This window comes from Sinohyriopsis cumingii, chromosome 3 (genome assembly GCF_028554795.1).
Source record: "Sinohyriopsis cumingii isolate HCF-2022 chromosome 3, ASM2855479v2, whole genome shotgun sequence".
NCBI lineage: Eukaryota > Metazoa > Mollusca > Bivalvia > Unionida > Unionidae > Sinohyriopsis > Sinohyriopsis cumingii.
In genome coordinates this window covers 31,477,740-31,505,060 of record NC_142963.1, presented here as the reverse complement: position 1 = coordinate 31,505,060, position 27,321 = coordinate 31,477,740, and the positions used below count along the sequence as shown (strand labels likewise).

General features: G+C 34.9%; 1 protein-coding gene across 2 annotated transcripts in view; it reads right to left on the bottom strand.

The window, feature by feature from the left end:
- LOC149802633 (2-oxoglutarate dehydrogenase complex component E1-like) overlaps nt 1-27,321 on the bottom strand; it is a 120,719-nt gene that overhangs the window by 62,594 nt on the left and 30,804 nt on the right. The window contains exon 4 of one of the 2 annotated variants that reach the window (XM_089951956.1): nt 19,424-19,526. In XM_089951956.1, coding sequence (XP_089808082.1) covers nt 19,424-19,526 — 103 coding nt within the window. Of the gene's footprint in view, nt 1-17,284; nt 17,382-19,423; nt 19,527-27,321 lie in introns of both variants that reach the window. The other variant, XM_089951957.1, reaches the window with a different exon arrangement.

Below are 27,321 nucleotides of genomic sequence, written 5' to 3'. Positions count from 1 at the left end.
TTATGGTATTATATTAAATAGTGTATCTTATAACAATAACAAAAAATTAAGATTAATACTTTTCTTAGCACAAAATGGATACAATACCTGTATGTTATGTCAGACAGGAAAATACAATTTATTTCAGAAGTATCAAGATTAAGAGGAGAATGCATAATGATTATGGAGGACAACTAAACATAATAAAGTGGCACAAATCATGAATGAAAATGGACAAAATGCTCAATCTAGAAGCTTTTGCAAACTGTAATGGGTCTCTAAATGGTAAGACAACAAAAAGCTACAATAAATTTTCACTTTTTGTGCTGTGTAACATTGTTTTAAGTCATATTTTCATAATGTGCCTTTGTATTTTAGTACCCTGGAGTATTCTGACATTTGAGCTTTCTGCATGTGAAAGCTGATATGATTTACTGCATCAAAGGTAAATACTCACCACTTGACTAATGTGTAAACAGCATAGAGTTTATAAAGGCTATTGGCTAACAATAGACAAAATGTTTACAAACTTTCACTTTGAACACTACATTTAAAAAAATTAATCTCTCACCCAGCATGATTTAAATAAGAAAAATTTTACCACAACAATTACATTCTTAATGAATAAAATCTATTTCATATATCAAGGAAATGTTTAACACTCTACAACTTGAAAGAAAAAAGATAAATATGATCAATTTTGTCATTACATTTTGTCCAGATAACAAAAAGAAAGTTCTACATTTTTATATCACATCTAAAATGCTTACTGTATCATTGAAATTGTATACAGTATATTCATTATTTACATGAGAGAAAACAAAAAAGTATGTTTACAAAAATTTTTGCCTAGTAAGGGCTGATCTTGAATAGAATGGTAATGGTCTAAATTTCTAAAATTTTGTTCTATATTAATCACCCTTATTGTATTAACCAAACTGATGAAAAGAAACTTCCAGACTGATCTTGAAATTTTCATGCCTAAGATATATTATATACAACTACATAAATAACACATTAAATAAGATCAGTATGATAACACAGGAAAGGTAATTAGATCTGAAAGTTCCCAGTAACTGAACAATAAAACCCCCTATGAAAATAAACATTGTCTATAAAAGACTGCCAAGAATTACCATTCTATGATTATCACCAGACATTACAGATCAATCCTGTAAAAAAATGTCTGAAAATGTTATAATTTCTTAAGTTTTATATCACATATAGTTATATTCAAGTTACAGCAATGGATATAATAAAACACAAATTTCTCTTAATTGCAGAAAACATTCAGCTGGAAATCAGAAGCATAAAATTTGACAACAGATCAGTATATTCCATTAAAAAGACTTATTTCCATGATACTTTCATTCAAATTTGATCAAATTATGCTTTCTTTCAAATATGATCAAATCTGTTCTTTGGTTAAGAAGAAGTCATTTTAAGGCTTTCTATTTTTAGTAATGGCAACCATATTTAATGACTGATCAAGATCAGTTTTACAAATTGTAAAGGCCTCTATGCCAGGATTTTTCTGTCAAAATTGGTAAAATTCTGTTCAGCACTTTTTAAGAAGAAATCATATAAAGTTTTTTAAACTTTTAATAACACTGGACATGTTTGATTGTGGACCAGCATCACCTGTGCAAATCTGAAGTCATATTGCCAGGATGCTTTCTGAAAAGCTTGGTAAAGTTCTATTATCAGGCTCTGGAGAAGTTATTAAATAATTTATCTTTAGCTTTTGTAGATAACAGTGGCTTTTCTACTTTTAGCATCACTGGCTTTATTTGACGGCAGCTTTGCATGATGTGTACAAATTTGAAAAGGTCATCCTGCCACATGATTTCTCTAAAATTTGATCAAATTTTGCTCAGCTGTTTTGAAGAAGCCATTTAAAGGTTATATTATTTTCAGTAACAGTGGATTTTCAACTTTAAACAACACTGGCCGTATTTGAAGGCTGAATGGCATTTTCTGTTCAAAACTTGAAAGGTTATCATGCCAGGATGCTTTTTCTTAACTTTGATCAGATTAAATTCTGTATCAAGGGAATCATTTAAAAGACTTCTGGTATTTTTAGTAATAGCTGCTGTATCTTGATGGCAGAACAGCATCATTTTGATAAAAATCTGAAAGCCCTTCATGCCAGGATGCTGTGTCAAAATTTGTTCAGTGGTTATATAGTAGATGTTTAAAACAGCCATTGTTGACAGATACAAATACAATTCTTGATAGATAAATTTAATAAATAATTTTCTAACCCAAACTTATTCTATAAAATACACTTACAGTACATGTATTCCAAAATGTCTAAAATAGTTCAATGGAACTAAATGAGTATCAGATGTTTGAGTCTTTCCTCAACAGAGCAGGTAAAAAATGAAGTTTATTCATTAAGTAAAACAAAATATGCAGGACAGTGTATTTTCTTATTTTTTTAAAAGAAGCCCACTCTAACTTCTCTGCATGAAGATACTGGTGGTTTTTTGTGGGTTCATTTGGCTTTGTCAGCATGAATGATTCCTTGAAAATAACGCTAGTAGTTCTGCTTTTTCATTGGCAAACTCAAGTTTATGACATGAAAAGGTCTGTAGAGCATACAATAATTGTACCACAGTACAGCTTCTCTTCACTGCCTGTGGTACCAAATTTAATAAATTCAAACTTATTTTCTGCAGCAAGTCTAACCCAGCCACAACATTTACACCTTACCAATGACATATCAAGAATCAATGTACACATACATGCTTGACTCATTAGATTTAATTTTCAAATCTGCAAATAAAAACTACAACTTTTCTCAGTCCCTATTTGAGTTCTTTTCTTCATATTTACCTGTCATTTGGTAAATGATCTATTCAGCCACTGCTTACACTTATATATTTGACTACTGTCTCACAAAACACACTAACCTACTGCTTGACATAACCATATGCACTTGCTTATAAGTCGAGTCAAACTGCAAACAAAGATCCTGATATGCCATAGTATAATGTGCTAACATATCAGGGTCTATGTTGTTTGTTCTACTGATTACTTGTGAAAAAAACAAACACACAAATCCAGATCTGATAGCATTATGCAATGGCAGAGCTGGATCTGTGCAATTTGCAGTTGGACTATTGAGTACTTAAGGTAATTCTCAAGCAAATGCAATTATGCCTCAGTACAATTCTAAAGGAGGCAAACCACAGGTGTAGACAGTTCTTTCAAATTTCAAGTGATCTGAATTTTGTTATAAACTAATTTTCCAAGAAATGTGACTGCCCATATTCTGAAATATTTTTTTTATTCCTGAAACAAAGAATCAAGTGGGGAATATTTCATATGAAATCCAACCAGATGCAAAACGGGAAGAGGTTGACATGAAAATACTAATGCAATGCATAAGATCCTATTTTATTCTTGCTAATGAAACAATGCTCAAGAATTCTTACAAGGATCTCCTCAAGATACATTCATGCATGAACTAGACCCTCTGATTCTCAAAGAGTAAATTGAAAATGAACACACCTTAAAATTCAAGTAAATGCTACATGTGACTTAGTGCAACTCAAGGAAGTTATCTATATATCGGTTGTTTTAAAAACATAACTTGTACAAATTTTAACTTATTACTTTACCATATATTAAATTTTCATAAAATGTGAGATTGTATCTCTACTAATGAAGCCATGTCGTTATCTTCTGCACCCAGCTCAAATTCATAAGCACAGTACAACAGTGTTGCCAATGTACATGGCTACAATACTACAATTCCCAAACCCACTAGCAGCAGTCAATTAGGATACTGCTTACTTGACAAATGCTATACTACAAGGTTCTAGGCATAGTTGTCTAGGTTCCGGCAATTAAATTACTCTTTTACTACCCCCATTTTAAGTACCAGTCTTCATTCAAACTGGTATTGGTAGTTTTTACCACTATCAATGGCCTTTAATAGTACCTTCTACACCATTTGCAAAACAATGAACTTGAAAACACAACACCAAATTATAAAGTCTATAACTGGATAATCTAATTTCTTACAAATTCAGGCTCAAAATAGGTTCAATTCTACATGCAATACAACCAACATGTTGGACATGATGCTGACAGGGTGGTATCATCTTTTACTTTAATACAATAAGGTCAACTAAAATTAAGAATCACCCTGTAAAGAAACATGCACATCAAAAGCAAGACAAAAAATTACTACAAGTTAATAGAAGCATACATTGCTTGTATCCTGTTTGCAGTAAGTCAACCTGTACAAGGATGATGAAACTTGCACAGTACAACATGCAACACATCTGAATAATGGGTTTAAGACCAATGCGCCATTTTCACATAGGACTGAAAAGGTAACAGCAAGATTGCAATCGACAGAGACAGTATGAATTGTTTCAAATCGAATAAAAACAAAAACCATGAAGCCCCAGTTGACCTGATATCATATACTTGGCTTTCATCACCTCTGCAGTTGACCATTTCACAATCAGGCTTATATTGTACTTTAAGAACATATGCCTGTGTCAACTACCTACAAACCTTATAGCTTGTTAATTTTACAGACCCAAAATTGTGATGCTATCACCAGAGATGACTGAGGAAAGTTGTAGCTACTAAATAATTCTGAAAATATAAATTATCAAACACTGCTTTATACAGGTTTTGAATTGGCAATAATTGTAATGTATTAAATACTGGTGTTAGCTACTGGCTGTGACTTACAAAGCACTTAGATCTGTATATATACCATATGTGTGCAAGCAGGTATAATTAATTATCTGTTATACTATATATTAGTTGTGTTAGATGACATAGTGTCACATATGTGCCACATTAGTTAATGAGCCTGTAGCTCTATCGTAACTGATGGAATCTACCAGGCAGGAAACTGGGTATTTCAAGTGAAGAAGTGGTCAGAAGCCAGGACAGAGATGACCACACAAAGCGAAGTCACCAGGTTGTCATGCTATCTATACGAATAATGCTTTTTGAGGACACACATGAAACTCTTAGTTATACAATAGAGTAACACATCCTGATTTAAGTTAAGTTGACCAATGGGGAACTTTAATTAGTTGTTGTTGTTGTTGTTGTAGGATTTAACACAATTTTTCAGTACACGAAGAACCCGGGAAAAACCCGGAAAGAACAACCGACCCACGAGAAGCTACTGGCAAGCTTTCTCACATACCCACATTGGCTAAATCCGAAACTCGAACCCACGCAGACAGAGGTGAGATGGTAGTGATCCATAATGGAGAGCGCTTTAGACCACTCGGCCACTCGGGGCCCCGAACTTTAATTAGAACTAAAAGTTTTCATTTGTCAATCAGCTAGTTTGAGTTATTTCTGCAGATGAGGTTAGGTTAGTTTAGTTTGGATGGGTAACTGTGTTATAGTCCAGCTCAATTCTGAAGAGTAAAGATTATAAATGAAGTCTACAATTCTACAGAGTGTATAAAAACTAGTTTAATAAGCTACACAATGTTATATTTTAACATTCTACAGAATATAATCTATGCACTAAATGAAACTATGTTCCATATGGACAGATAATGTGGACTGTTTAACCCTTTACCTCATAGAGCATAGTTACAAAGTGCAGCGTGTTATAAATAGAACACCTGTTACCTATTCGACCCCATACGCATAGGCCTGCCTGTGAACTGTTAAGCAATGTAGTGTATGTTACGTTTAACAGCAATTTTAACCATTTTACATTTTTGATACACATCTATTAGATGTGGAAAAATTTAAGAGTAAAGTCCGATGGTTATAGTTGTGTAATAATTTTTCACAGAAGAATTTTTTATGTGCTTTAAAATCTTGAGAGAACTCGTTCACCATCATGTCAGTGAGGCCACGTGACCAACCGTAGCCGCCATTTCTCATACTCGAAATTTACAAGTTTTTCATCTGCATCTACATCACTAAGCCATCTGAATTTGATAATTTATAAAAACTAATTGCTGCCTACATCAATATCAGAGCCTTTACCTAAGTTATTGAATCTTTCATAGTTGTGATTCTAATCGTGAAAACTTCGTAAGTACTGAATGAAATCCGCAACCTCAATTTTGGAGAGTGGAGATTACTACCCAGTTACTTTAAATATCAGATATCAACCAGTGCATAAACAGTGACCACGTGATCTGATATAATTGTCATTCGCAGAAATGAATGTAGTATCTAATAGGCGTTTTTCCCCAAAGGTGGCACTACAAAAACCGGCTTAAAATGGCTGATGTTTACAGCGACGTCAAAAGGCGGTTCCATGCAACTGGAGTAGAGGCATCAAAAGGCGCTTCCATGCGAATGGTGTAGAGGCATCCAAAGACGCTTGCATGAGGTAAAGGGTTAATGCAAAGATATATACAAGATGTTAAAATAATTACTTGTTAACTAATAGGCAGTATTTTAAGCTATCACACACACACACTGTCTTTGTGATATATATTTCAACATGGTTTGAAAAGCTGACTCTCCAAAGAGTTGTCAAGGACTAGCAATGTTTTCAATGAGTAATTTATATTAGAAAAACAGAATATATATATCTTCGCTAACTACCAATAGTTCACCCCTTGTTAACTGGATGTGTAAGACTGTTTATTCCAGTATATGGATTACCACAACTTATGTTTATGCCACGATACCCTACCATCTGTTCCATGGAAAACAGTTAATTACTTTTAGCAAAACATACATTATGTAACCATAAAATAAAATATACTACTATTAGTGACTATTCTGGTTAACATCTTTTGACTTCGACACAGTTTGAAGTTTTTGTTTTTAATCCTTATACTCTCCTTTACCCTGTAACTAAAACTTCCTTTACCCCGTAACTAAAACTTCCTTTACCCTGTAACTAAAACTTCCTTTACCCCGTAACTAAAACTTCCTTTACCCCGTAACTAAAACTTCCTTTACCCTGTAACTAAAACTTCCTTTACCCCGTAACTAAAACTTCCTTTACCCTGTAACTAAAACTTCCTTTACCCCGTAACTAAAACTTCCTTGACCCTGTAACTAAAACTTCCTTTACCCCGTAACTAAAACTTCCTTTACCCTGTAACTAAAACTGACCGAAGGCATTGCTTAAAATGTAATTATTAGCAAATGTTGTGAGATTCTATAGTTTCAGTCAAGTCTAGTGTCTTTTGAGTATTTTACTATTCTCTGAGATGATTATTTTTATACCAATTAATCCGCTTGTAATAAAATTTTGACTGTAAAGAACTTTTAATCTGAAATGTTACATAGAACATCACAAGTCATACTACAGTAATATTAAATAACAAGATCTAAAAGAACATTGAAAACTGCAGTAATAATTTAAAATTCTTAGCTACATGGTTCTCTAATCAATTTTTTAAAATTGCCTTCATAGATCTAATGTGGAGCTTTTTTTAAACAAAAGTGGACATTAGATGGAGAGAAAAAAACCTTGTGGTACTGCTTGATGATACTGAAAAAGTTTTCCAAAAATATCAACTGATTTAATTCCCTTTAGTAAACATTACTATAACATATCCCTTTTTCGGGGGGTAGGGGGTGTTATTGATATAATATTTACCTGTTGATATTGCATAGCTTACCTTTCCTTGATGGAATTACCCTTACCCTCATTCATCCTCCCACAGGTAAATATTCCAAAATATTCACGAAAATTCTAAACTAGGAGAACACTGAACTAACATCAGTAATAATCATGAAACCTGCAAATTGTAATCTAATAATCAATAAAATGATCTAGGTGCAATCCCAACTCACTATAACTGAATGATAATAGTGTGTAGCCACCTGAACCACAAATTGGATAAATGCCAGTGTGCAACTCCTAAAACTCAGTATAAAAGCATTAATAAATAAATCATCAAACCCAACGTTCACTAAATAAAATAGAATGAGTGGAAGCCACAATCCATTCTGGCAATGATGGGGAGACAAAAAAATACCCAAAACTCTGGAATAACAACAATATACTGGTAATTATGTGAAACAATACAGACTACCCAATCTCCATAGGAGGAGTAACGTTAAAATGGCAATGATCAAAATCCTAGCAACAAATACTTATAAACTCTTGAAAGCAAATACAACAAGTGAATATCAATGGACTGAGGGTATATACACTTTAGATTTATGGAAAATCATATTAGATAGCCATTCTGGTACAAGAGCAATAGCAAAACAAAATTCTTCAGAGCATTGAATTGCAAATACGTAAATGGTATTGTCCCTAAAAAAAACAACACCAAAAGACAACCATTGCACATGGGTCTGTGATGTGGGAGCAGACTGGCTCTGTCTTCTTCTAGTCAAGTCCTTCCTACAATATTATGGAACATTCCTCTATGGAAGGATGAATATTTTTTTAAATGGACAAGGGTAATTTCATCAAAGATATGGTAAGCTACACAATAGTGACAGGTAACTTATTTACTGATACTAAATCATAATTGTTTGCCAAACATGTATGCATTACATACAATTTTGTGACTTTTACTAATTGCCTGGTTGGTTTTCCATGGCACTTGGAGAATACATACACTGTAATGTCTACATGTAAGGTTACTGAGGTCAACAAAATACTCAATTTAGTTTACATGATAAACTTTGCTAAAGTTTCTGTTTGTGACATACAGTATTCAGTCTACTATTTGCAAACAGTATTCAATCTACTATCAAGCAGTATTCAGTCTACTAACTGCTAAAACTATTCAGTCAATTAACTGCTAATAGTATTCAGTCTACTAATAGTATTTAGTCTACTTTCTACTAATAGTATTCAGTCAACTAACTGCTAACAGTATTCAGTCTACTAACTGCTAACAGTATTCAGTCTACTAATATCAAGCAGTATTCAGTCCATTAACTGCTAACAATATTCAGTCTACTATCCAACAGTGTGTACTCTACTTTCAACTAAACATTCTTTCTAATGTTTAATAAAGGTCTACAATCTACTAACAATCCATTCCGTAACTGATTAAGTAATGACAACAAATATACCCTTGTACAAATGTCTACCACATGAAACATCTGATAGCTGTGCTAACTGATTAAAAGCCTGAAACTACAAAGACTGAACCTAACCCATGATTAATAAAACAAGTGTCACGAAATGAGTAGGTAGCCGTAACCCAAACCAGAAACCAGTTACATTCTACAGAAAGCTAGTTTCCATTAGGATAGAAATGATTAGAACATGATGCAAAATGATTTGTTCAAAACAAGATGATCACTTAGAAACCCCTTACAGTGTCTTGTACATTTTTCATATCCCAACTAATTATTTGTTAGCGATACCTGCAATGGAAAAAAAATCTTCTAAAGACACCCCCCCAATGTCTCTCTAAATAGTTCAGCCCATAGAACTTTTCTGAATTTTTAATTGTATATCTAACAACCCCACCCCAACAGCAAAAAATAGAAATGTGTTCATAGGTCATGGATGCCCTTGCCTACTTGGTCTGAATGAATAGTGCAAGCATAATAAGTGGCATATTATATGCATGTCTTATATATGGTTTAAAGCCAGACTGCCCAAATTCTCTATAGAAAACAGTTTTGCACTAATTTAAGACGCAAAACAGATTCCCGTATGAGGGTCACATGATCACCTGTCTAGAACAACATAGATGCTTTCTACATGCCCTACATCATGTACTCCCAGTATGGCCTCAATTTCACTTTATGAATCTTACTCTGAGAAAGAATTTTAATTTTTTTTTTTTTAAGTTGTTTACTTCAACTCTTACTGACTCCAAATCAAGGTCAAGAACTAGGTCAGCATTAGATACAAAGTTTTTATTATTAGTTGTTTATGAAAAACAGTAAGGTCAAATAGAGCTGACCTGATTTTCTGGAAGAATGTCAAATCCAGTAAATAAACTTACATTACCATAGCATGTAATGGAATTTTTAAAAAAACACCAAAAAACCCCAATTAAATCACACACACACACACATATATATACATTAACGTGCAAAGAAAACATACACAAAGGATTAAAACTGACACATGTTCACCTGACATAATGTCTGCCAAGTTTCACTGAAATCAGCAAATACTGTGGAACTTCTTGCATGGAGATTTACCATGTATAGTATATTCTTGCAACATCAAATGGGGTATAATTCTAGAAAAAGTAATCTGTACATGACAAAAGAACTATATGCACATGTCCAAATGATTGTTATGTCTGCCAAAGTTAAACACACTTGATTGATAAATGTAAAAGAATTTGCAAATACAAGTGTTTCGATAAGTGTATATTGTACACTTCACATGTATACATACTGATAGGATTTTTGTTTAGTAAAATTACAGTTTTTCTGAGAATATTTACCCAGTCACATGAGCTTTAGGAGAAAAGGTAACAGGAGGAGGAAATGAATGAGCATCCAACCTATCAGTTTCCCTGCTCCGAACTGGATCCCTACATGAAGGATAAAACCTTTTCCCTCGCTCGGGGTAGCACAACCAAGGCTCACATAAACTGTGATACCTCCACAAAGGTAACAAGAATACAAGTGGAATTTCCTTACCACCTGAAAATGGACAAATCCAGCAAAATCTAGAAATTCTGTCATTAACAGAGTCTGGTAACTGCCCAGGCAGCAACCAGCAATCACGTCAGATTCTGCAGTGCTAGATCACAACAACTGAAGCTTGAAATGGTAGTCAGTGAATAACAATCCATAGCCTCATTGATGTTCTTCACTGAAATGTTGCATCCAGATATGATTATTCTCGGATCTGAACAGTTAGCGTGATGGTGTAACCCCTAAACCCACCACAAGGACTGCCAGAGCATCCACTGTCCAGCCTTTTGGTGAATACAGCAGCTTGTAGTTCCACTTCGTTTAAAGAGATCCATCACTGGATGAACTCAGGTGTGCTAATCCATCAAAATACTGACGGGACTACTTGGTATGAAGAATCTGACCCCTCCCTGACAACGAAGCAGCCAGGCTATTAAGCCTGCCAGGGATGTCTGACCTGGACTGTGATCTTGTGCCTCAAACACCAGTGCAGAAAGTTCTTCTGTAAAATCTCATATTATAAAAGATAAGGACGAAAAGGGTGGGGGCTGGATGAATGAAATATGTCCCAATGAAATAACCAAGATCAGGCATTTATTTTCTACAAATACATGGTTGATACAAGTTTGACAAAAAAGAAAGAGCCTGGCCAATACAGGCAGATCATTAGCAGGTGGCCAGTGCAGAAAGTCATTGGTACTGAAGAGTAGGCTTGGGGAAGGAGAACCTGGAATTCCTCTCCATTCTTTGGTTGTTTGCAAAGCTGAGTGGCATGTTGCCAATTATATACAACTGACAGGGTTCCCACAATGTTTAAAACAAAAATTTCCAGGTCTTTATCTGGATGAAGTTGACATTTTTTTCAAGGATCACTTGTGACCCTTACCAAACAAATTAAATACGTTTCAGTTCAGAAAACATGTATTTTTTTTAATATAAAAAGGCCTTTTTTTATAGACTCTCCCATAACATCTGAATAAGACATATGACCATGAACCATCACTAGAAACAGGTACAACTCTTAAAATTCATATAAATTAGAATATAACTCACCTTAAATTACAGAATAAATATGTTAACTTCACTCTGCTAAACTGCATTTATTGGTATGAACAAAGACTTGTAGGCATGGTTGTTATAAATTTGGACAAAAAGCCCTGAAAAGTTCACTTATGTTTAGATGTTGCTCTAGCATCTTCTTTCCAAGTAATGTGATTATGGGCTGTACATTTAATGCAGTCAATGTCAAAGGCATTCAGAATGAAGGATTTTGCATCAAAAAGTACATGGATGATTTTGTTATATTAATTGGGGCTGTGTAGCATGCCCCAAATTTGTATTTTGAAATATAGCAATCAAATCCTAGCAAATTCTGCTTGCCAGAACTTTTCTCTCATTTCATCCACCTTGGCAATGCATGCAAGCACATTTAAACATATGACCTTAAGTCAGGGTCCAAATGGACCACACTATTTTGGCGAAATTATCTCTCTCTAGCCAGAATAGGGAAGTAGGTGTACACAGTTCAAAATAACCCCTTTTGTAAATTTTTATGTCAGATGATTACAATGCCAATGAAATATTGTAAATTAATAAAAATAGTACCAATTTTCTTGTATTGCTTCACTAGATTCATTATATAACTTTAAACCATAAAAACAGGTTACAATCAAAACATGGCAACCATTTCCAAACCAGAAGGCTTTTTTTAAAAGTATTTTTATTAGTAATGGACCTGGATACATCCACCAAGTTGTAATCTGCTTCAGACTGGGGTACCCTAAAAATTCCCAGACATATTAATTACCTGATTTCTCTGCCATTGAAAACTGTCTGGAAACCAATTATAAAAAAGTAAAATTTCATACAAAATATGGATGGTCATGTTTACTGCTATGACATCTCTTTCTACACTCAGCCTCTACATGGTTGGTGTCTAAAGATCTTTAATATCTACAGTAACAAAAAGATGGTTTTCTAAGATGACAATTTTATCTGACAGATGATCAGAAATTTCGTTAATATACACTGATTGTTTGAGTAAGACAGAAGGTGCATTTTCTTCATCCTCTGCATCGACCAATGCCTTTACCACATGGCCTAATACACCAATAGGTGGTGATGGACAATCTGTAGTAACAGAATATGGTAAATTTCTTCTATAGAAGCTTTAAAACTAAACATCATATTCTCCATTGTAAACTTGAGGTGCTGAAGTTAGCCAAGGTTTCTTCCACTCATGATCCATCACAAAGTTGGGGGGTGGGGGTCTGCCCTCTTCCTGAAGACCTATGTACACATATAGCATAAAAAAGAAGGATAAAGAAAAAGCAGTGTCATCCAACATTGTATTATGGTATCTCAAAACAGGGTATACTATGAACATCAAACCCACTGAATGAACTGGAGGCCAGGTGATCAACATGGTTCGTCTTGCCAGCTAACCAGAAATGATGAAAGATTGGTTAAATGGGTCTGCATAACATGTCCTAAATGATAGGTCAGCTAGACATGTCAACAAAACTGACATCTGATCACTAACAGTGTACAATGGCCAGTCAGCCTAGCTGGAACAGCAGCATAGACACAGGAATACTGCAAAGATGATAGCTGAAGATAAATACTGGTGATGACAGCTCAAAAACCCATGTATATGGACTTGCCAGCACATTGGCCATGCCCAAGAAGGTGGAGGGACCAACACCAAAATATGGGAACAAACTCTCCCATCATGTAGAGATCGACAGTAGCGAGACCGAAATACAGTCAGCAGATCATGTCCCCTGAAGCTAGCATCTGCAATGTGATGTCAATGTATTTTCCTGAATCAGCATTGCACCTGTGACTCAAGCAGTATGTTGGAGCGGGGGGGGGAGCTTAATACTGGTATATCCATGGTAAACTGCTTTTCCATCTTGAGTTGTCCTGAAGTCAGTCACTATGTGAGGAGGGACCACTATGGCATCCACACTAAGTTGGTGAGTGTGTGTGTGTGATTTACATTTTTAACATAGCATAACAATTTTTCAGTCATATCGCTACGATGTCTGCAGTGTGACAGTTTATAGTGATGTCTAACACTGGGGCATCCTGCCACAGACATGTAGCATGATGTCCCACCCAGTCACATTATCCTGATACCAGGCCAACCAGTCATAACATTGACCTCTTAATGCTGAGAGCCTAGTGAGGCAGCTGTTTGTACCATTTTTGTGAGTCTTTGGTATGACTCAGCCGGGGTTCGAACTCTCAACCTCCCGCATCCAAGGCAGTTGCTCTAACCACTAGGCCACCTGAGCGGTCCACTAAGTTGGTTACTGATGCCATCTTGGTGTGTAAACTAATGGCATCAATGTCCATAAATTCTGCCTCTGCATGTTTATCTCTGCTCTTCAAAACCCCTTCTGACCATTCTGCATGGGCACTGCATGGCAAAAAGTACATTCAGTTTTAGTACAGGTGAGGCACAAATCATGTGTCCTCTATGATCATAAACCTTTTGCTCTGTATGCTTTTAGTCTTTTGTGTGTACCTGAATTAACAATTAGAAATGTTTGATGAAGAACAACCTGATAAAAAGGTACAAACAATGTCAGAAAAGCACCAGTAGAAACAAATAAAACCAGAGTATCAATGATACATTGTTTGACAAGGTAAAAGAGTTGACCAAATGCAAACAATAAGCAAAATTACTTGCAAAAAATAAAAAATACTGCCAATGTATGAATTATCAATAGCAAAGTGACTGGCTGACAGGCCAATGGATTGAAATAAATCTGAAATCCGATATAAACAGGAGGCAATGATCATAAAATGTTGACAATCACAGTGGAATATTAACCTGAAGTACATGTACATTTTGTGTACAAGCAGCGACCTTGTGGTGGCAAGGAAGATTATAAATTATAATGGCATCTTGGAAGAGTTTTCTTCCCACAGATACTCTTGTTATCACCTATCTGATATACAGAGAGGAATAACAACAATTTGTCACCATTCTAAAATTAATGGATTTAATTTCGAATGCAATATCACTGGGTAATGTACTGATGAAGGAACACTTGTATGCATCAATTTTTGCATTATCTGCGGACAGGCATACATGACAAATGCTATATGCCCATGGGATATTCATTGTGAGGGCATAAAAAAACAAAGGTCTTGTTCTTTACCCTGAATGTAAATGACTTTTCCCTGGTGCAGGCAATCCATAACAATGTACCAAAGAAAAACAAGTGATGTAACGAGTCCCTCAGTGGGACTGACTAAATAAAATCCAAAAAGAATTTCTAGGAATTCAAGATGAGACAACATATTCTTTTTAACTGCAAAGTGTTGAAACCATCTCTGATCTCCTTCAGCAAAAATATTTTCAAATTATCCCATATGGCAGCCATTTTAAATTTAAAATTACAGCATTTTCTCTTAGGTCAAACTAAACAAAATTAGATGACTTTTGGTGAAAACCCCATTTTCATTTGACTATCCATTCAAAAGAATTAGTGACAAGTGTTTAAACATGTTCATTGTGGCCACCATATTCGAGGTTGCTCCAAACCAATTTGATACCAGAATTAGTCTTCTGGTGGTAGCCGCACCTTGATATGACTTTTCATTTAGGGTGAATAGCAATCACATTTTTGGGGCCCCGAGAAGAGGAGTGGTCTAAACCGCTCACTGTTCCAGATCACTGCCATCTCACCTCTGTCTGTGTGGGTCTGAATTTCAGGCTCAGCTAACGTGGGTACATGAGAAAGCTTGCCAGTAGCTTCTCATGTGTTGGTGATTCTTCCCATAGTTTTTTAGGGTTCTTCCTCCACCAGTTTTACTGGCTGCCATGTACAGCCTATCTTGTGCTGAAAAATGGTGTCAGACCCTACAATAACAACAACAAGAACAAAGTTTTCAAGCAGGCTTCCTTACTGGTCAAAATGGATGTCAGTTTGGAACCATTTTGATTAGTACAACCATTGTTAATTTGACTACCATTCAGGAGTAGTGATAAGATCTTCATGAATGCCAGCCTGACTGAGGAACTAGGCATCATATGAAATCTTCTGATGAATCCAGCATGCTGATGTGACTTTCTGTTCAGGAGCAGCGACACGATTTTCAAGCTGGCTGCTTGAGCCATATGGGATAACATACTGGCACCAATTTCATTTAGGACCAAGTCAACACTGTAAGTCTTTTAGTGAAAACCCCATGTGGATATGACCATCCATTCAAGAGTAGCAATGATGTGGATGATCAGTGGCCATAATGCATGTCTGACAAGCACCCTTTATGTTTAGGACCAACTAGACAGCGGGATGAATGTGTGTGTGTAAAGTTTCATGCCAATCCTCCAAGTAGTTTAGGAGGACTAGCAAATACAAGCCTGTGCTACCCAAGCATATTTGATGACAATGGACAACAGGTCTTTGAATAAACTCTTCTGGTATATCACCAGTAGAACTAAAAATAACTTTCTAGAAAGTATTTCCATTCTAATTTGAAGTACTATTTACATGCCTGGTATATCACCAGTAGAACTAAAAATAACTTTCTAGAAAGTATTTCCATTCCAATTAGAAGTACTATTTACATGCCTGATACCTAAAGGTCTTGAAACCAGACCTTCTAGAGAATTTTCAAAATCAATTTCCATTATAGCAAGAGGTTACATATATATATGCCACTCAGGTTCATGCAAGGTCATTCTTCATGCTGTAAAACGGATAATATAAAATAAACATTCCAGGACATGTGGTTTCATAGAACCAACATGTAACACCTAAAGTGTGTTAATGATAGTTTTTCTCTGCAAATAAGCAGCTTTCAAGGACCCTGAAATGTGTTAATTCTCTGAGAAATGTTTTTAAAAATTTTCATCAAAGCAAGAAACCACTTCATATGAGGTTGCCGTATTTAAAAACAGACGAGAATCAGTAAATAAAGTCAAGCCAATCAAAGTAAGAGTAACTGAGAGACTCATTTTTCAGTTGGAAGGGCAACATAAGGTATTTAAAAAAATGAGAGAAAAAAAAAAGGGATTAATATGTAGATAAACGTACACTCTACTAACTTTGAGCCTCTAAGTGTCAGTACTCTGTTCCAGTACTTTCATCTGTCATATTACTGATATTCAGTACTGTATGGTTTAGTAATGCTTATGCTACACTTTGTTTCCTTTGCAACACAAAAAATGCTGAATGCAACAATTTCTCACTACATGTATCAAATGGTACCTCCATGCAACTTGCTGGACACATGTACCTAATCTAACCAGAATACCTTGAATGGTTAGAGAGCAATGCTCCAGAAATGAGATTTTACAGGCAAAAAAAATCTATGAATGGACAAAGTGATAACTATATATCCCCTTGTATTAAATATCATAGGGAAAAAAAAGAGAGAGGGAGGGGGGCCACTAATACAAATCAAAGTCCCTTATTGACAATGTTTCTCTAAAATGTATTTTTTTTATACAACTCATCATTTCTGTGGAGAATTAAGCTTTCCTGATGTACCGTCCCTGCAAATGATTCATTAAATGATCCGGAATATGACTTGGAAAAATATCTGTCATTGCCAATGTAGACAAGAAATCCTGACCAAAACAAATTATCTATTATCTATGAATCTGGTGAAGTCTGACCAACTTGTACAAATGACACCATTAATGCATCATCATCTTGTTTTGAACTACATTGTGTACAGCATAAAAAACAAAGGCAAATTATTCCAGCCAAAAATCAGGAGACTACTCAAGTCTTACCAAAATGTAGCAATAGATTTTTAGGTGTTTCATATTTGTCCACAGAGGATTTGTCCATTCCAAGGGGGTCAAGATCAGCAAACCTATGCCCAATAACCTATAAGCAAAGTTTAAATAAAACAAATTGAGGGATTAGAGATTAGATTGGTGATATAAATTTAACAAACTGCAATCATCATCTCAAACCAAAGCATGAGATACAGCTCTACACTGTTACAGCAGCTTCTTTCTTCTAGAGGCTACAGGATGGTACATGGTCTGTTAAGGCATAAAGGGCATGCAAGCAATAAAAAATGGATAAACCACTAAACATTTTGTTCCCAAATTTGCATGCATAATCTGACACTCATTCTAGTTTCTGATGTAATATATAATACTTTTTTTGAAATTAATAAAGGCAAATTTGAACACATTGGATTACCATTTGGAAGTGAAAATTCAAGAATAATAAATACTAGTAACCAGTCTTCTATTCAAACACAACCCTAATTTTGTCTGTTTAATTATGAAAATACCTCTTTGAAAAATTATGGTCATGTTAAATCTGAAACAAGCTAATTAAAAGTATAGGTTTTTTTAGCGCAACTCGTTTTTCTTCTTCTAGAAATCAGTGATGCCTTTATCATTCCTAATTAGTTTTCATTATCTATCCAAGTTAGATAGCAAACCAGTAGAGAATAAAAGGCCCACTTAAAACATAGTATTTTTAGAAACATCAAAATATTTTATCTGCAAGAATGCACCTTTATGTACATAACTGACCACTATCAGCTGAAATACAAGATTATTTTATTAAACGTTTTTAAAAAACAAAACAAGCATTTTATTAAACATATTGTTTTTAAAAACAAACAGAAAATGCTAAAAAAAACCAAACAACCGTAACTATGATGAATTATGCATGGTAGTGTTCTGACTACTCAATGGTTTCTGCATGTAATGGTAAATATATAAAAAAAATGACATGAAGTGGAAGGAGCACTGATTGACAGCCAAAAGAAAGTTTTATACATGTATGCATGCAAGTCTGTATTTACGTGTTCATGTCAAAACGGCTAAAGCAGTCACCTGCTTTGTACACAAAAGCAACCTGTAAAAAATATGGTCACTTATACATCAAGTTACATAAATCAATTTATCCACTGCATACAAGGAACATGTCCATCTCCACCCCCACAGGCCCAATACAGACCCCAATTCCAATATGGATTAATTCAAAACCATAGAGATTTCTCTTCTGAGCAATGTAATCTTGAACCCTGTCCTTTACTAATATGAAAAAAAGAGTCCAGGAGACATTCAACTCTAGGAGAAAAATGTTGTCCATTTATCTTCCTACACTTTCCCCTTCCTTCCAATTCTATAAATTATCTCTAAAACAAGTTGGATTGGACATTTATGTATGTGAGCAGTACAGTCATCTGTCAATCTCTGATGTGATGATCCAAATTTAAATATTGGTAATAATCTTCTACTGTATACTTACCATATATACTGACAAGAATGTGAGATCCAACTGCAGACTGCACAGACCCAGATCTGCCACTCCATTCAGCACCAACAGATTTGGATCTATGCAATTTGTGGAACAAACAACATTATGTGATAGCAGATCTGTCTTTGCTGTTTGCAGTTGGACCCAACTTGTATGCATGTATATATTGTATGTCACAATTTGTTCAGGATTGATTACCAATTATTCTGATTTATTTTTAGTTGTGATGACACTTGTGTTGTGAAGTCATTAAAAATTGCAACTTTTGTATTAGAACATTTCTTAAAAATGCCTTTATGTTTACATGTCTATGTACAGTATCCTAACTTTCCTGTCAGTCCAAAGGTTCTATATTGGATGCACTATATGCTTTATCCCTAGAAACTAAATACACTGATTTTAGGTATTCAAGCCGAAAGCTATAATTTTACCCATTATATTTATTCCAGCTCTAACGACTTTAGGGTAAAATACATTCCTTCCATTTCTATCGTTCAATAACTCATTTCCATGCATATCACCAATGGTGCAGAAATCAGAAGAGTGACCAGATCCACTACTCAATTTTTCTGTAAATAACATTCCAACTGTGCAAAGGTTTCCATGGCAACCATTTTCTTTTTTCCCTGGTCTCCAATACCTACCTAGTCCATAGTTTGTTAGCATCAGTTCTCTGGGAGTATCAGAATCTAAATCAGTATCACTGATGCCTAGAGGATCCAGATTAGCTACATTGTGGCCTCTGATCTATAAATAGCAAATGGCAATCTCATGAAACATCACTGTTTTAATCAAATAGCTGATACAAAATTTTCCTATATATCCCTGAAAAAATCTTCTTCGAATATGTTACTGATGAACCATTATTGCCTGTGAGAATGACAAATTATTAGGCAGATTTTAAAAATTAAAAGCAAGAATTAAAAAAAATTGTATACAGAAATATGCACTAGTTTATGAACTTCAAGAAGTAACTTATAAATACCTGTTGCAATAATAGAAATAAAAAAAAAAACTAGCAAAAGATGTTTTCTTATATCTTGTGCTGTAAATAATCAATGCAGTCATAAAAAATAATTTTCAACCAAAATGATCAATAGATCTGGTTTTATAAGTGCAGACATAAAGTTTACCAAAGTCGACTGGAAACATATTTTTTGGGGAGGCCTGATTGTTTCTGAGCTTAATCTATTCCTTACATGTGTATGAATATTATTCTGTGCTTAGAAACCCCCCCTTCACACTATGCGTCTGAAAGGCACATACATAGCTAGTTCGGCCAACTGGATCAAGATGGGAAACTGTTCATCATGGTTGTTATGTAAAAAAATCACAGCTCATAGGTATTGTTTCTTGGATCTCTCTGCTCCAAAGTAAGATTTTTCACTAAAATGTTTCACTTTACTGACTCGGTGCTTTTCTGACTACTATGCCAGATTTACTATTTGTTCCATAATGCTCTATTAGAATTTGAAGTTTATTAATGCCAGCCCATAGTCTCCTTGTTCAAAATGGTATTTTGATTCTTATTTATTAAACTTATCATAACCCATATAAAAGTAATACGATTTTGTAACAAAAGATTCCACAGAGCTAAATAGTTTGAGAAAAATGAAAGTTACACTCTACCTTTAAATTGTCTATTTTAATTCGGCCTTTTCTACATTTAATTTTGAATAATTGCTGAAAAGGGGGAGTTGATAGACATGCATCTGTTTTTTTGTCCATCAAGCATGCACATCAGGCTCATTAAACACCATTTTCAGGTTCAAAATCACTCAGTGGTATCTCCATTAACACTTTTTCCAGATCCAATAATCTGATACCATTCATAACATTAAAACTAAATTGCTTTCATCACCATCATAAGCCAGTATTTGCCAAATGAAATGGTCATCTAATGATGAACCGCATCAGAAATTAACCAACTGGGGTTTTCTAGGTAGCCAGCATTATAAACATACATCTTTAATGCAGGACTGAAACGATGACAGAATGCTTGTTCCAGAACCCAATGTGCCAATGAAATTTAGTTTAACAACCAATCATGTAAACCGAAGAATCCAGATGTGCAATTATGAAAAAGGACGTCATATGACAAGCGCTATTACAAATGACCATTGCAACAAACACTTTAGAGAAGAAGAAACTGCTTAATAAAAATTGTATACAATGCTGGGTACATTTTCATATGCATGGCTTTAAACTAATTTGCAAGACTTCTCATGCATTACTGGTGCATGAATTCATTATAACTGTGCTCAATTCAAACAATCTTGTACCCTGGCAGTATCTTTATTTTATGTACTAATCTGAGATTGGTGATGAAGCACTTTCCTCCCACTCTGTATCCATGTAGAAATCTTTTGTTCAAAATTACATCCCACACGATTTTTTATTCTTCAAACTTCTATCAGTTTGAATGCAGAATTCTCATTTAAAATTCATATTAATTCCACAAAATTCAGAATAGTTGGCATCTTGGCTCCAAATGATATTGTGGAATGCAGAAAAACAAACTTGATCAAGGTCTCAATAATATAAAGCTACATGCACAATCCTTGAAAAAGTAATTCCATAGAAACCTAAATCAGAGGATTCAGAGGGGCATAACTCTTCTCAGCAATGCCACAGAATACTCGAAACTGAACTCACTCAAGGGCTCATCAAACAAAATATAGCAGAAATCCAACAAATCTTCATAAAGTTATGCTGCAGAAACCAAAGTCAGCAGGATGTGCTATTACTGGGCAATCCCTGTAAACTGATCTGATGGAATGATGGAAATCAAACTCATTCAAGGTCTTCTCATCTACATAAAGCCTATACCAGTGGTTCTTAACCTCTCTGGGTGACAACCCAGATAATGCTTATGGTGTTAGCAACGTGACCCATCAAATGCCAGAAAAGCCCACTTGGGGATGAAATTTCAAATTATTAAAGCTGATTTCAGCAACCCGCTCAAAACAGAATGATAACCTAGTTTTGGGCCACAACCCACGAGTAAAAATACCACTGCCTATTGGTTGAAATTGAACAAATGTTGGCAAAGTGAGGAAAATGAGCAATCAGGGAACACAACATCTGCAAAGATGTCATGACCAAGTGGAAACATAACTCTTTTGTGGTCTAAGTTACAAAATTTCATTAAAGTCCAACAAATCCCAGTAACGTTATCTTAAAGAATGAGCTTGTTGGCAAACATACCTAGGATTGTAATGATACTATTTCCAATGATGCATTACATACATGTCAAGATGACCACAATGCTGACCATACTGGATGTTGGACTGGCATCATGATCACTTTTATTTAAGATCCACTAGATGCCACAAGATGTGTCTGGTGATAACCCAAAGTCAATCTGACTTTCCATTTAGAAGTAGTGATAACAAGATTTTAAGATCATGCCAGATTTAATCATTTCTAATTAAAACCATCTGTGAGTGTAAAATTTCATGGCAATCCTCGGAACAGCAATAGCAAATATGAACTAACAAACAGATTAATTATGGAAGCCATACAGCAGGCCATCTCTTTAGTTCTTCTGGTCTTTGAACATTAAATCTAAAAACCATACTCGCAAAGTACACTATTTCCCACATTTGGGTAAATCTGAAATCACAAAAGTGTATATCAAATCAGCTGAAAATACGCAAGAATTATTATCACTTTGTTTTATTCATCAGAAGGTCATTCAGAAATGTGGTTCTTTCTCAATACTACATATACTACAAAAGAAATTATGCAGCACAAAAGAAACCTAAAAGCTATTTATGTGGAAAAAAGGCAGAAAAAGTCATCCAAATAGGATATTAGTTTAGGGGCTCCTACGAGTTTAGGACAAATGTTTAAAATAAATGTAAGAAAATGCTCCAAGATCAAGCAAATCAATACCAGAGATACATTACCCAGATTAACATCTAAATGTCTATTGATTCAAATCAATGAAGTGTCATTGCACCTTGCAATGAAGAATTTGCCAAATACTTGACAGAAAATTGGCTGTCTTTCAAGTTTTTAAACTGATTACAACAGGCTTGTCAAGATCACATTAAGGAGAGGAATTTTCCAGCACTTGCTGTAAGATAAATTTCATGATCTGATTAGCCCAGATCAATTCACTCAAACATATATCAATTAACAAGCTGTGACTTCACACAATCAAACTTAATCAGTGCAGAAACCAACACAGGCCATATCAGACAAGAATGGTATAGCCTTAAAGTGGTTATTCATCAATGAGGAGGAAATAATATAAATCAGGCATCAGATCATATCCTGTATTGAAACAACCACTTGGTATGTGTAAATTCCATCTGAAGCAGCCTCTTTTTCCTTATGGAGCCTAACATCTTTGCAGATAACACTATACAAAATTCTTAATCTGAACTACAAGTGAAATATGCATATGAAGTTGGGTTTACAACTCTGCAAAGACTGAAAGTATGATTATATGCCCTTGTATAGACTACAGTACAGTACAGCCCATAAGATTTTTCATTTCTCCACTCATCACAGTAGGGGTGGAAACAGAATGGAGGGAATTAAGAAAAATCTTCCCTTTCAATATCAATGTCCAGACGTTTTATGACAAAAAGTCATTTTAAAGGAAGTTTCCAAGATATTTTAGTTAAATTCCAGTTGGATTCCAGAACCTACTTAAAAATCAGGAGGGCATGAAAACCCTGTCCTGCCTTGAAACCAAAATTTAGGGGAGTAGAAAAAACAGGAACGGGAGGAGTAAACAGCCAAAGTTCAATATTTACCTAACACTTTAATATGTCTCTCTTTAATCCTCAACTGTTAGAACCCTACTGAGATCAAAATTATTTTACAATTTTTGCCTTCTAGTTGTTTATTTAAATATTAATCTGTTGATTATTATGGGCTTAATCTGTGTATTATCTGGGTATGAATATTGTTCTATAGTACGTCAGCCTGCTTGAACAAGTTGGGAAACTGTTCTTTATGGTTATGTAAAATTTTCCACAGGTCATAGGTACTGTCGCTTGGATACTTTCACTCCAAACAAAGATAATTCACTAACATATGCTCTGACAAAATATCACTTTCTTAACCCTTTACCTCATAGAGCATAACTACAAAGTGCAGCGTGTTATAAATAGAACATTTGTTACCTATTCGACTCCATACACACAGGCCTGCCTGTTAACTGTTAAGCAATGTAGTGTATATTACGTTTAACAGCAATTTTAACCATTTTACATTTTTGGCACACATCTATTATTTGTGGAAAAATTAAAGAGTAAAGTCCGATTGTTATAGCTGTGTAATTATTTTTCACGGAAGAATTTTTTATGTGCTTTAAAATCTTGAGAGAACTCGTTCACCATCATGTCAGTGAGGCTGCATGACCAACCGTAGCTGCCATTTCTCATACTCAAAATTTACAAGTTTTTATTTTTGTCTGCGTCTACATCACCAAGTCATCTGAATTTGATAATTTATAAAAACTAATTGCTGCCTACATCAATATCAGCCTTTAACTAAGTTATTGACTCTTTCTTAGTTGTGACTCTAATCGTGAAAACATTTTTGTCCCTCCAGTATGTACATCAAACTCATATTCAACATCATTATGGGGTTCAAAATCACTCGCTGGTATCTTCATTAACATTTTTACATTTCCAATATTCCAATCTTGTTAATAACTTTAAAAATCACTGCCACTGTCGCTATCATCAGCCATTATTTGCTGAAATAAATAGTCATCTGAAGATGCAAGGTTCAAACTACAAAAGAATGCTTGTTCAAGGGCCCAATGTGCCAATCCAATGTAATCTAATAACCACTCATGTCAAACCAAAGAGATGTGCAAACAGTTGCCAACCTGAGAAAAGACAGATGGCATAAGAGGCACTTTAAGGGTTAATGTTAACTACACTTTTACATGTGTAACTTAAACTAATTAGCCGGAGTTCTTGCACATCACTGCTCTGCAAGTTTGCAAATGCATAAATTTTTTTTGCGATTACTGCATTTGCATGTCCTGGTAGCTTCTCTGTATACCCCAATAAAATCCCAGTCTTCGTAGTGCCCCCCCCCCCCCAAGCAATTAAATTATTAGTCAGTTCCTTACCAAACACATCTAGTTAGCACAAAGTTGTTAACAGTTATGTACCACCATTACTGCATAAGGAGTATGCAAGTAATTTGCATTTCAGGGTAAATTCAGTGTGTTTTGTTCTTTTCTCTACTTGAAGTATCGCATTGTCATTTGAAATTTAACTGGCCAAATCTCAAAGGATCACATTTCTGCTGCAACAATAGGATAAGTTCATGTTAATGGGAAGCCAAAAGGTATGTCTCTCAATAAGCCTATGTCCAAGTTTTGTTTTCCAATTTCTTTGTATAAAATGAAAACATAATTCCTTGAAATGTCCATGATCTACTTTCCAAAGATCAAGATGTAAACTTCTTGAGCTAAACTGAACATAAACTTTCGACAACAGCAAGAACTGCAAAACTAAAGTATATTGCATATAAGCTAATCAACCGTATCTAAACACCTGTGTATTTATTTAACCCTTTACCTCATAGAGCAAAGTTACCCAGTGCAGCACGCTATAAATAAAACACCTGTTACCTATTCGACACCATATGCATAGACCTGCCTGTTAACTGCTAAGCAATGTAGTGTATGGTACGTTTAACAGCAATTTTAACCATTTCACATTTTTGGTACACATCTATTAAGTGTGGAAAAATTTAAGAGTACAGTCAGATTGTTATAGCGGTGTAATAATTTTTCATGGAAGAATTTTTAATGTGCTTTAAAATCTTGAGAGAACTCGTTCACCGTCAAGTCAGTGAAGCCTCATGACCAACCGTAGCTGCCATTTCACATACTCGAAATTTACAAGTTTTTATTTGCATCATCATCACTAAGTCATCTGAATTTGATAATTTATAAAAACTAATTGCTGCCTACATCAATATCAGAGCCTTTACATAATTTATTGACGCTTTCATAGTTGTGATTCTAATCATGAAAACTTTGTAAGTATTGAATGAAATCTGCAACCTCCATTTGGAGAGTGGAGAGTATGACCCAGTTACTTTAAATAGCAGATTTCGACCAGAGCATAAACAGTGACCACGTGATCTGACATAATTGTCATTCGCAGAAATGAATGTAGTACCAAATAGGTTTTTTTCCTTGAAAGTGGCACTCCAAAAACCAACTTAAAATGGCTGACGTTTACAGCAGGCGTCAAAAGGCGCTTCCATGCAAATGGAGTAGAGGCATCAAAAGGTGCTTACATGAGGTAAAATACTCTTTAAAATCACTGGTTTATTGTCAAATATACAATCAACATAAAGATGACTGATTCTTCAAACAGCATCAAAAAGTATCAGATTGTAAATCACTCTAATAACTCAGTCTTGATCTTCATGCATTAGCTATTCCTATGTCAATCAGTAATGTCAACCATCCTTCCTCCACAGTGGACAAGCACCAGACCTGCCTGCAGAGTCCTGGTGGTGATGTGAAGGTATTTACCCCTTGACTGCAGCAGTTTAATCACAGAGCAAGCACGGAAAAAGTGTCATGAAATGGACTGTAGGTCATGGATCCATTGAGCTTTTTCAGTATTACCTCTAGACCAGCCAATGGAACCTGAGGAGGTAGCCATACAGGAAGTTCTCTGGAGTGATCGATGGACCTGACTTTTTTACAAAAGGCCAACTTTAATGGTACCTCTGAGGCCAGTTTTATAAGTACATAAGCAGACTGAAGTAAACAGTAAATGAATAGTGAACATCATGAATCATTTGTGGCATGACACAATATTGAAATAAACAACCATAATACAGCAAAACTTGTCCTGAAAGACCACTACTGGGCAAGACCACCTGTTTTGAGACCAGATTCTCAGTGCACAGATTTAGTCATCATACAGTGTTACGATCTGTCAAAAGACCACCTGTCTTGAGAGACCATGAGTTTTTGGCAGTAGGGTTCTTCTTTATTAGGTGTGAAATGGAAATGTTGTAAAGATGTTTCATACTGAAAATGAATATGCAATTTATGTGGACAAAAAGATCGGAATAAAACCCAAAGGATATTAGTTTAGGGGCTCTTTACTGTTTAGAAAGATCAAGCAAATTAAGAAATCAGAGATATATTACCCAGATTAACATCTAAATATCCATAGATTCAAATCAAGTGATTATTGCTGAAATGAAGAAATAAAGTTAATTTCTTCTTACACAATAGTATAGGATCACTAACTTTCATGATGTACCAAGTTTCATGGATTCTGTTGTTGCAATGAACCAAAAATGTCAAGACCCAAAGAAAAATAAGCCATATATGATAAAGAAGTCCACACCATTTTTTATAAGTTTCATTCCTTGAGATCAACAAAGCTATTTGATAAATCTGTTATCTGTATAATCTAGTTTAAAAAATATCAGCTTTCGGGCATTTTATTTTCACCCATTTAAAAAAAAATTAATGCATTTTATACTGTTTCAATGCATACATATCCATATGGGTATCCAGTATACTAGT